Raw genomic sequence first — 12903 nt, forward strand, 5'->3', positions numbered from 1 at the left:
GGGGGTGTATACTTTTTGAATTGTACTTATTTTGTCATTTGGGAAACATGTAAGTATCTTCTGTAACTTCTGAAGGGCAGTACTAAATGAAAACAATATGATCTTTAAACAAAATCAGAAAAATTTACTCATCTTCATCCTGTTCAACAGTTTTCATGCATTTTGTTTCCTTCTGAAGCATCAGTGAATGTTTTCACCTTTTGTAATAGTTGTCATATGAGTCCCTCAGTTGTCCTCAGCGTGAAAAGATTGTTCTCAAAATCATACTGTCACTGCTAGAAAGGGTTCAAATATGCAAAATATGCTGGAAAACCAAAGAATTTGCAGGACCTGGAGGATTTTTTTGAAGAACATTGGGCAGTTTAACTGCTCAGGACAAACAAGGGACTCGTGAACAACCATCAGAAAAAAAAAGAAAATCAGCCATGGATCATCCCGGTAACGATAATTATAAATCCAACTTTTATTTTGTCTAGTGAACTATATGTAAACATCTTTTATGTAAAATGTCTTATTCAGGACAGTACATTTATTTTAAAGGGGGGTATAATGCCCTTTTCACGAGATGTAAAATAAGTCTTTGATGACCCCAGAGTGTGTATGTGAAGTTTTAGCTCAAAATACCCCACAGATATTTTTATATAGCATGTTAAAATTGTCATTTTTTGAGGTTGAGCAAAAACGCACCGTTTTGTGTCTGTTCCTTTAAATGCAAAAGAGCTGCTGCTCCCGGAACAGGGGGCGGAGCTTCAACAGCTTGCACTCACACAGACATGCACTGAAAATTTCAAAAACTTGTAGCCCTTTTTGTTCAAACTGGACAATGATGGAGAGACTCGAGAAGAAGTGACATGTAGAATCAACAGGACGTTTCTGAATGGTTAGTTGATGAATTTATGTAGCTTATGTGTAGTTATCTTCTAGTCATTGATTAGCATATTCTGTCATGATTTTTGGCGGGGTTTATGTAAATTCTAGAGTTTGTGATGTCACTAATCCAGGAGGAATGTCGTGTAGTCCCTACCAGCCGTTTGTTGTAGTCCTTAAAAAACGGTTTCTTTAAAAGCAAATATCTCCCTTTGCTTTGAACATTGTAACTTTGCAGATGTTGTTTATGCTCAAACAGCAACATTACACACTAACTAAAGTTAGAAAAGTGAAATCATAATCATATTTCACAATATTACTGTTTTTACTATATTTTTAATACAATTTTTGAAAACAAATCGTACCATCCCCGCACTTTTGAACAGTAGTGTATATTGAAAATAAATGAAATAAATGATAAAAAAATAAACATTTCTCAGAGTCAAATGGTGACTTCTGACCTAATTAACAGAGTCTGGATGCACTTACTTTACATCTGGTCTCATCTGTGTCAAGCAGGTTGATGAGAACCTCCAGCCCCCCCACATCTCTGATAGCCAGCTGACACATCTCCTGGACCAGGTTGAAGTCTCTCAAAGAGCACAAAACAATCAATGTGGTAGTCTGATTAGCCCCCTGTTCACACACAAACACATGTGCAGCAATTACATTAAGGTGCTCAATCAAACCCGCAGACAGACGATCAGAAACAGTTGAACAACAATCTAAAACATGTATAACTCTCAGACATTAGACAGAAGATGCCCGTGTTTTTGTCTGTATATGTATCTGTATCTGTATGAAGGCTGTTGTGCACGCCTACCTTTGCATCACATATAGTAAAGGTCCTTGCACACGTCCTAAATTTTCGCACGTTAAAAAAATAAATACGACCTCATGTTTTGTCAATCACGCTTACACACTGCCTCTGAAACTTTCGTCCATCATAAATAAATTTGGATCGGGTTCGATTTTCGTTTTTTGCATCCGTAGCAAGCATTTTTAATGGTGTTTTGACAATTCAGAGCCACCGAATCACGAATACAAAAAAACGCATACGAACATTTCGTACTCAGTGTGCAAGGACCTTAATTCTAGTATATTTTTTTGCATCAATAGCTTCATTTCTCCATGAACCCCTTTTTTCGACCCATTTCACCCACACATCATCCCTTCAAGTCTTATTTTGTTGAGCACATGTTGTGTATAAGTGTCTGGTATTGTGACTATAAACAGGGGTGGGGAGAGATCCTTTGATACAGACTACTGCTGTGCTGCTGCCTGAAACCATAGACAATGACCTAAGTTAGCAATTAAAAGAAAACAAGCTCTGAAATGTTGGAGATGATAACGGATTGGCCTTAAAAAAAAAAAAAAAGCTCTGTTTTGACAGTTGCTATATACACACACACACAGTGTTTTAGGCTCGTCGTCGTTCCTCAAGAGGTTGCCTACGTAGTGAGTACAACAAACTAAACATGTGGCATTTGTTGTGCCAGACTCCTTAACAGATACATCTTTCGGAGACAACTGTGGTTTTGATATCATTCACGGCATGTCCTTTATCGGCTGGAATGAAATAACAGAAGGGTGAGTGACAGATAAATAAAGCAGGAGATCCAGCAAAAATACTACACTATTAATCATCTTTAATCAACAAATTATGGATTCTTTGGAGATTGCTGTTTGTTTAGGTCAAAACCACAGATCTAAGATCAGCTTTCCCCAAGAGAAAACACCAGAAACACATGCCTCGTTTTTCTCCTCCTTTTTTATGGAGCAGCTCTTATGAATTCAAACAAAGAGAAGCTTTTCTTTCCAAGGCTGGCCGTGTGCTCAATGCAGTAGGTCCCAAAGTGGCATGTAAGCTGCTGTAATGCAGCTCGTGCAACAGACCTTTGAAATGTGACACTCAAGTCCAATCTCCTGGAAATTGAACAAACACTTCTGTTTCTTTTTCATAAAATGAGCAAAAGATAAGATGCAATGATTAGGCCTGCCTAGCACCCTTCGTTTACTTGACACAAAGTGTGTCCCAATTCACAAATCTATTCTATGCCGTTTTGTAGTATAAAGTAGTCCGAGTAGTCCCTTGTGAAAAAATTCACTTAAGCATAAAAAAACAAAAAAAAACAAAGGTACTTATAACGAATTTAATATACTTTACAAGAATATACAGTACTTAAGTTCAAACTGAAAGCAATGTTTTCAGCATGTTAACTGCCTGCTATTAATGATTAACTGAAAATGTGTTATAGTTTAAAATATATTTAAATTTATGTTAAATGCAATAAGTTGAACTTTAAAGGTAGGGTAGGCAATTTCAGAAAGGCTAGCAATAGCGAGCTAGCTTTGAAAGCATAAGATCCCACCCTCCCTTCAGAGCATCTCTAAAGCCACACCTCCTTCAAAACACATGAATGCGTACAGCAGGAAGCAAACAAAAGTGCCACAAGAGACGCTGTTAAACTTCCTCATGTTTCAAAGCACATAACATTACAATAATAATGAACAAAAAACAACTTAAAGAGCACTGACCTGTACCACCTGACTGTTGCCGATTCATTTCGCATTTGAACCGAAATCAATGATTGGACGAACATTTTATGATCCTACTTCTTACACAGACGATACATATACATATAAATACATTCACTTCACTTAAAGATTGCTATCAGGATGTGAAGAGACTTTCAATCAACATGACAAAAAAAATTCTGTATCACCTACCCAGCCTTTAAAGTGCTTTTTTTTACCCATTTAAGTAGGACTTCTTTATATGCAATTTATATGCATAATTACTTCTAGTGTCTTTACAATTTGGTTCAAATGTACTGCTGAATGTCCTGACAAGAATTTTTGGTAAGCAAAAATATACTTTTATATAATTTCATTATATTGAAACTTGTTATGCATTTAAATATATTTTTATTTACCAGTGTTATTAAATTATTAGTGCATTTAAAGATAAACTTGATATCTTGATAACTTGTGTGATATCCACTGGCTAGCCTTCATGGTTTAAAATGGAAATATTTTCAATATTACGATGTGGCATTTTTCTATATCAACAGTTGCTCGCAAAATGATAGACAATGAGTCACATTTCCAGAGCATCATTGACAGTCATAATAAAATTAAGTAAATTAGTAAATAAATTATAAAAAAAAACAAGTAGGTAAATAAACAAGTACAGTAACAAGTAGATTTAAACTTGTTTGCCTAAAATTTCAGCAAAAAATTTGCTGATGCAGGTACAAAAATACCTTTTCCCTTGCGTCTCCCAAATAGAGAGCCCATGATAACAGATATGGTGCCGATGTATTGTAAGTAGAACTTGGTTGAATATGTTCTGGAAAAAGACTTAACAAGGAACATAGATGTGAGACGAGGAGAACATCAGATGAAAGAGAGGAAGCACATATAGTAGGACTAATTATGAGAAATTAATGTAGACTTGAAATTAAGGGGTGGGCAGATATGGAGAAACTAATGAGAGCGATGAAGGGGATGACAGAGAGAGAGTGATAAGAAGTGAGAAAAATGGTCATAGAGAGCCAGAGACAGAAAGTAAGAAGAAGAAAGAAGTGAGAGTGAGAGGAAGAGGCACATGTGTTGTCCATATTAAGTGGCTGGACTAAATGTGAACCAAAACTAGCAGTGACTTCACTGCACTCTCTGTCTTGCAAGTTGCCACTCACTTCGTCTTCAAAGCATTCGATGGGTTAGCACTGAATCTTGTAAAAACACAAAGCTATATTTAGTACTGATACCAGGGAAAAACAAATCCAATGTTCATATGCTTTCATTTTCTAGCAGCTTTGGTCTCAACACGCAGTAGACATTCTTTACAAATCAGAAAACATCTGAAGGTATTTTATTATGTCTCGATTCTAACGGGCCCTCTCTCAGTCTGTGCTGTGAAGAGAGATGTTCAGGACAGATGCACACACAGATAAAAGCTGTGAACATGGATGACTGACAGGTTTATCATTTGATATCACTATACCTACGTGTTTCTATACTTTACTATAGCAAATCTCTGCTCGGAGATCTCTGCTTGTATCATCACAAGATGTAAACTATATTATCGCACAGCTCTATATATAAAGTGATATACTGATTCACTATCAGTCAAAGGTTTTTTTTATGTTTTTGAAACATTAGAATGATTCAGAAGGATCATGTGACACTGAAAACTGGAGTACTGGCTGTTTAAAGTCGATTTAAAGTCACAGTTCTGCAATATGGGAAAGAAAAAAGATCTTTCTGAAGAAAAGCATGAAATAGTGCACTGACTTTTGCAAAAGCATTAAAACAACTAATATTATGTAAAAAACAGTACAGCAAAAGAGTAGTATGTCCAAAAGTCGTAATATTCAAAAATAAAGTATTGTAAAATAAAGAAAACAAACAGGGTGCACTTTCTGTTGTCTCTGTCACAAAAATGAACCGAAACTCAGAGAATACTTGTCTTTAAAAAAGCTGTGCCTTTGTGCATTTGACCTTCATTATGTATATTTTGATTATTTTCTTTTGTAAATAAAATACAAACAATAAAAAAAATTTAAAAAAACATTATTTTAATCTCCTCGCATTCTTTATTTTGGTCACGGCCACATCCACCTTGATAGGCCCATTAGGGGAGGGTCTTGTTTTATGTGAATAAGTGGGCAGGATGATTTCATATCATTGTGTAGTGAAAAAAACTAGGCTACAAGATCCAGTTCTCAAAAGTCTTGTGAATGTTCAGTGTGTGTTTTATAGCCTTGTTGCAGATCAACCACTGGCTCAGCACCCCTACTCACAACTCACTACTTCAGACCTATGTTCCCTCCATAAGCTTGCATTCTGCAAATGAACTGCGCCTTGTGGTGCCATCCCAAAGAGGCACAAAATCTTTCATGGACCGTTACCTTGACTGTTCAGTGCTGGTGGAATGACATGCCTAACTCAACCCGAGCTGAGAAGTCTTTAGCCATTTTCAAGAAACGGCTAATACTAACACTTACTATTATATATAAATTATTATATACGTGTACTGTGCTAGACTAACTGGGACTAGTCACAGCACTTGCATATTGTTGCCCTATTGTTTGTTTGATTGATTCTATTATTCTCCTCATTTGTAAGTCGCTTTGGATAAAAGCGTCTCCTAAATGGTTAAATGTAAATGTATTTCAGTGGTTACAAATATTTTCACAAAGCAGACAAATGTTCTCTCAAAAATACAAACGTTTACATACATGATACTCACAAATGATTGTAGTTTGTGCTGAATACAGTGTAATCAGCCTTTAGCCATGGAAATATTTTAAGTAACTGAAATAAGCTCAAATGTCAGGACATGTCAAAACATCTCCAAGGCCCAGAAAACACCTCAGACCTCAAAAGGTCTTCAGACAAATGTTGGCGAGAAAGCTTTACATTCATCTGTGATCAAGGCTAAAAAGCTTCTTGCATTGCTTTCCACTTGTTGAAATCATTTGCCTTCAATTAATAGCCACGTCTAGTGGCATTTGAAATAATTTAGGTGTCACAAAAATACAGAAAGAGCAGATAGATTGTAGTTCTGTTTCAGAGCAGGAAAGCAGGTCACAATGACAGCACAAGCTGCGTGTCACCATAAAAACCTATCCTGAGGAAAGAATACTTAAAACATTCAGCACAAAACTGTGCAGAATGAGCCAGCATTCATAAATCCTGCCCATTGCAGATGGAGCTCAGAAAATTAACAAATTCTCCTGAAGAGCAAAACACAGAAGCACAGAGACAGAGAATGAAAGCAGAAAGGAAAAAGGAGGAAAAGACAAACAGAGAGGATGGATATATAAATAAAACTTAAGAATAAAACAAAGCTGTACTGATGCTCGGGAGAAAATTGAGAGGGCAGAAAGAAAAAGGAAAGAAAGTATCAGAGTCAACGAGAACAAAGAGGTATTAGGAAAAGAGAATGTGAATGTTCATTCTGGCACGAGTGTTGTGTATGATATACACATTATAGTTAATTTATAGAGAAGCTGACTGAGGTCTGATCATTATCATTTATCCTCAATTAAGCAGCCAGCTCTCCAGAGCTAGATAAAGACAGCTGTATAAATGATTTACACAAAGAGAGCCATAGAGCCACAGAGCAGAGCCGCCTCGTCTAGATTTAAGAGCAAAGAGATATCAGATTTAATGGACAGTATTAACTTGATGCAAAACAGCATATCCACCGCGTATTTTACGAGCACCTTTACTTGCATGCATATATACACACACACACACACACACTCAAACCATTTGTGTGAAAGCAGACAGATGGGTGTCTGCTGTAGATAATGTTATGCCATTCTTTATGTAAAGACTCTTATGGTTAATGATACCACTTTATTGACAAACTGATCATCACACTCATCACACAACTGTTTCAAAGTCTTGGGTCAATAAGATTTTTGAAAGAAAATAATACTTTTAATATTAATATAATCAATATTTTAATATGACTTTAAATGCATTGGATGCATTGCTTTGAACAAAAGTGACAGTAAAGACATTTAAGAATTTTCACCAAAATTCAATTCATCAAAGAATCCTGAAAAGAAATGTAAAGAAAATATACAGCTTAAAGAAAATATTAAGCAGCACAACTGTTTTTAGCATTGATAATAATAATAAATGTTTCTTGAGCCCCAAATCAGCATATCAGAAGGATTTCTGAAGGATCATGTGACACTGAAGACTAGAGTAATGACTGCTGAAAATTCAGCTTTACTATCACATGGATAAATTTCATTTTAAAATATATTAAAATTGAAAACCGTTATTTTAAATTGTAATAATATTTCACAATATTACAGTTTTTGATCAAATAATGCATCCTAGGTAAGCATAAGAAACTTCTTTCAAAAACATCCTTACTTGTTTTTCTAAGCTTTTGAACGGTAGTGAATGTTACATTGGCCGTAATAGAGGTAAAGAGATAATAGTGATAATACTATCGGCCATCACATTTGAGTGTGCACCTTTAAAAAAACAAACATTTATAATAATTTTTATTCATTTCTGTAAGGCTAAAGAAAGTCAGAAAATTCAGAAAAAAAATCTGTTTGCTCACTGCATCATACAGGACTGAGATGAGGTATACCAGCAGCTTGGCCTGACACACATTCAATTTTGTACTCACTTTGTCCAGTAGATGGAGCAAGACCTCATAATGGCCATGTGACATAAGATGTGGACATTACTCTGGTTACAAAAAACAACTGTTCTATTCTGACTGGAATTTCAACTTCTGCCACTATGCAAACAAAACTGTAGCTGTAAATGTAATCCATGCAGAGGATCATTTTAAAACATCTAAAGCCTTTTATTTGTGCACATTATTATTCTGAAAGATTATTTCTCAGTCTTCTATTCTGTGAGAAACTCTGTAAGTGAGGCATAAGCCGCTGCAGTGAGAGAGATCCAGATTTAGGCTTTATTTCCTGAGCAGACACAGACACTCCAACCTTTAAGTTAAAATGACTCAATAAAAAAAAGTTGAGTTAATTACATTGGCAAAAATTGCACACACTTTTTCAATGTATAAGAGCACTAGTATTTCACTTACTTGCAAGCGATTAACAAGGAGCAGAATGGGGTAATTGGAAGAAGGGAGAGGGTGAGAAAATGTTTCTATGCAACTTTGTTTGGCTGCCATGTTTCTCTAATTCAAGCTAATGAGGCAGTTGGGCCGAATCTGGTGAGACAAACAGCCTGTGGCCACCTCCTCTACACACTGACGCAGTTACAAAGTGCGTCTGTGAATGTGTGAACGTGCAGTTATACTCAGCGCTCGTTCTTTGACCCATCCAGGCAATAACTGAATGGAGTTTGGTGTGTGTAATATGTTTTGCGGTCTAAAGACATGCACGATTTATTAATATAGCACTAACACATCATGAAAGGATGTAGTCACTGGTGCAAACTGCCCTCCGTACATGTGTACAGAAAGGCAAACATGAAGACATGTAAATGTACAGTTCAGGTAATGTAGACTGCAAAAATATCCCTAGATAAACAGCCATTAAACACAAGTCCGATCATTCATGCATCACCTTATAGAAGCGTAATCTCCCAGAAATACAAACGCATGTCTATACCCTGGAAAAGAGCAGAAGAAAAGACAGAGGGGAGGAGAAAAACTGAACCTTCACTCCAAAAATAAAACAGATATTTAGTTTGGCACGGACTGTGTTTCGGCTTCTGATGGTAATGACATTATAAGAGCGCTACTGGACAAACCCTCATAAATAAGAACTGTGGTTTCCAGACAGATAGAATGCTAGGAAGGGCACGTTACAAACACATCCTGTCTATAGTTGAAAACAGCACTGTAACAAACGCATCCCCAAACACCTCACACAAATCAAAAAAAAAAAAAAAAAAAAACGAACTTTACAAATCTACTTTCCAAACGCTTTCCAAAATCAAACAGGATTTTGTTATCAAATGCTTTTTTTCCTGACGTTTGGTAGAGGATGAGCACCTCCCATAGGGAAAATCACATTCATTATCCTGTGTTTTACTGGGCTAAAAATATCTACCTACGGCTGAACTTTACTTGGATGTTTTTCTTTAAATGATTTATTGCTCACTACACTTAAGATCATCTTTTTAAAAATCTGTACATGCTGTGTCCTCTGGTGTTTAACATCAGTGCCCTTTTAATCTACAGTAGGCCTATGCCTTCTATACATTATTTACTACAGGCTATTGTAAAAGGAGATATTTTACTTGAATTACTTTGAATTTTATTCTCATGTTAATGTGAGATCAATTTAGCAAATATAGTTCTTTGTAAACCACTTTTTAATGTATTGACTAGGGGTGTCGCAATATACTATATGTATTGACTATAACAGTGATGTTTTAAAAAATGAAATATTGAAATCATGTTCATACTACACATATGATAATATTGTAAATAATCCAGCATCAGTAACCGATTGACACTCCAACACAGTAGGTGGCAGTATTGCACCTAAACGCTGGTAGCCAACTGTCATAAAAAGGAAAAAGAAGATTATTTAAATCACAGTTGCTGTGTCCACAATCACCCCTATACCCTTCATTCACTATTCCCCACATAAGTCCACAAATATAGTTCACTTGAAGGAGTAAATGAAAACGAGAAATACTGAGTGTGACGAAAGGGCTACCGCTTTTGCATAGTTTGTCCTTGCAAATTTTTTTAAACGTTGCAAAACTAGCAGCTCCAGTAGTAAGAGCACTCTGTCATGGAAACTGTATAAACATTAATTATACAATTTGATAATAAAAAAGGAATTTATACCTGTATGAAATTACGCTGTACCCACATTGGACCAGCGGTTAGGAAAATGGATGGATGGAGGGTACAGCTGCGTGTGACATCTTCTGGCGAGACGTGGGAATTCATTTGGCGTGCGAATCTCAGTGCATTATGGGTATTCTCTAGCCATTGAGCGTACATCGGTTGTACACTCATTACTGTGGTGTATTGTGGGGTTGAATAAGTCCACTATAATTTTGGAGATGACTACAAGTTGTTGTTTCCTCAATTAGTGCCTTATTTAAGGGTATAGGGGCGATATCAGACACAGCCAGTGTTTAGCTACTACTACAGTACCAAATCTTGTCGGAGGAGATGATAGCAAGACACTCTACTCACTTTGTCCAAATATGCCTACTTCCATACTATATAGTATGCAAAAATAGTACAGCAAAAGAGTAGTATGTCCAAATTCATAGTATACGAAAAACAGTAAGCGAAATGTTACTGTTGGCTGACCTACTACTTCTGCCAAGATTCTGAAGTGCACATTTGATCGACAATTTACTATCCCATGAAGCCATGGGATTGTGAACGGCAGTGAAGCAATGCAACTGATGCTGGTAGGTCATGTGACCGTGACAACATGGCGGATATAAAATGTCTGAATTTAATTCATACTACCCATTATTCATGCTATATAGAACATACTTTTGTAATGGTCACATAAGTAAATCTCCAACCAAATGTGCCTACTAGACAGTATGCGATTTTGGACAGATTAGGGGTGTTGGACACCCCAGTCAGCAGTCAGTTCTTTTACTAGGTATTTGTACAGTTATGGTTACAAACTCTTTCTTGGTCTCCCTACACACATATTTTTAGTGTGATTCCTTTTTTTGTGAAAAAACAAATTAAAAGTTAAAGATGAATGTGACTGATAGCATAATTTTTTGTAAATTAAAATTTCCATAGATATCACAATAGTATTTTTATAGTGAATTATTTTGCCCATGATAATCGTGAAGTGAAAATCTGAGATCATGACAGCCCTGGTATTGATGCATGTTGGTGTGTGCATTTATACAAGAAAATGTGTTTTATTACCTTTAAGTATTTGACTAGTTTCTGGATCTGCCAGTATTCCGAGGGCAGGTCGGTGGCGTTCTCGGCACGTCTTTCGGGCTGTTCCTCATCTTCCTCATCCTCTGATGAACTCTCGCTGAAGTCATCAGCTCCTGGGGTTTTACTATGCACACACACACACACGCACCTATTAGACGTATTAATATTCAAGCTGGCCAACAATTTTATGTCTCTCAGACACACACTGTGAGAAGTACTCTCCCACAGAATTTTCTCAGGATAGAAACGAGAATTATCCATACATAACAGGACATTATAGAAAAAGTGCTTTCTCTAATAAATAGAGCTTAATACATCAAATCGGAGGAGAGTCGGAGCAGGTGCAAGCCAAACCACACAGCCCAATCTCTCAAAGCTCTGGTAAAATCTCTCTGAATCCAATGTGGAATGAATTATTGCTCTCTGAAAGGCCTCATGCTCAAACCCTTGGACAAAACGGCCATCAAACTCAGGGGTGTATTTGAAGTGTCATCTTAAGCCATGGCATCAAATTAAACGGCAGGGGATGGAGAGAACAGAGACAGAGCAACAGAGAGAGAGGAAGACTGGAGTGGTCATCAGTGCATTTCTGAACTCTTTCATCGCAAACTCATACACGCACGCACAAACGCAGATGGCCGTTAAAGCGGATCAGGCTACTGAAATGAATGTATCGTGAAACGAGTCATGAAACTCGGTACACAAGGAGAAGAGGCCAGAGGGACTCAGATATGTTTTCCAGGGGATAACTGTATTGTCGGACAGCAGCGTACTCGTCTCTTTCGGTGCTAGTCACTTACTTGAAGTGTGGAATGTGTTTTGCAATGCGAACGATTGTAAGTTTGCTGGCTTATATGATATACATTACATTCATTTTGTGTTTGTGTACCATGAACACATCCAAATGTTCTTCAGAACGCTACACTGTTTTTTGTGTGCATCACTGATTTAAAACGGCAGGAAAAAGAGAAGCTGCGGCTACACCCGGAGCTCCTTACAGGCAGGACTGTGTACTCTGGCAGTGGATGTTATGGGGACAGCTGGAGTTTTCGCTCACCATCGCCAAACAGACAGAGAGGAGTCAGAAGAAGGAACAGGGTTATCAGTGGCTCAGGCACAAGCGGTTATTACAGACCGCTACTCCCAGTAGCACCAGAGGACCGTTCCGTGTGCACACCAACCTGAACGGCTGCTTCATCCATGCCTTATTAAAGGCTATAAAATGAATACTTATCCACAGCTGAAATAATTTGCCCTGAAAGTGAGCCTTTATTTCCAATTCAGTGATTGGATAAGTTTTTTTTTATGTTTGGCCAGGAGAATAAAGAGTAATTCAATTATGCGTGTTCTCGGGAGAGGGTTTTTTCAGATCCCATTGCAATGGTTAGGTTTTTACCTCAGAGGAAATACCACATGTACAATGAAAAAGCTATTTCTGTGGACTGAGATTGTGGCATACATTTTTTGAGAAGACTGGCAGCCTGGCAGAGACGATCCAGAAAAATTTGCTTTTTTTTTGTTCTCTGATGCGGGTGACTTTGTGCCGTATTCCAGGATCCTCTTGCTCTCTCTGTTCTTTCTGGCCTTCTCCTCTGCCTCACTGGAAAAAACGACAACAATCAGACACTTATTAA

The 12903-nt window shown here is 37.1% G+C and overlaps 1 protein-coding gene across 2 annotated transcripts in view; it reads right to left on the reverse strand.

Annotated features, from left to right (window-relative positions):
* odad2 (outer dynein arm docking complex subunit 2) overlaps positions 1-12903 on the reverse strand; it is a 58840-nt gene that overhangs the window by 27162 nt on the left and 18775 nt on the right. For both annotated transcript variants that reach the window (XM_082151727.1, XM_082151726.1), the window contains exons 9-11: positions 12729-12869; positions 11252-11393; positions 1357-1503 (exon numbers count right to left, since the gene is read on the reverse strand). In XM_082151727.1, coding sequence (XP_082007853.1) covers positions 1357-1503; positions 11252-11393; positions 12729-12869 — 430 coding nt within the window. The remainder of the gene's footprint in view (positions 1-1356; positions 1504-11251; positions 11394-12728; positions 12870-12903) is intronic.

This window comes from Leuciscus leuciscus (assembly GCF_965113295.1).
Source record: "Leuciscus leuciscus genome assembly, chromosome: 21".
NCBI classification, from domain to species: Eukaryota; Metazoa; Chordata; class Actinopteri; order Cypriniformes; family Leuciscidae; genus Leuciscus; species Leuciscus leuciscus.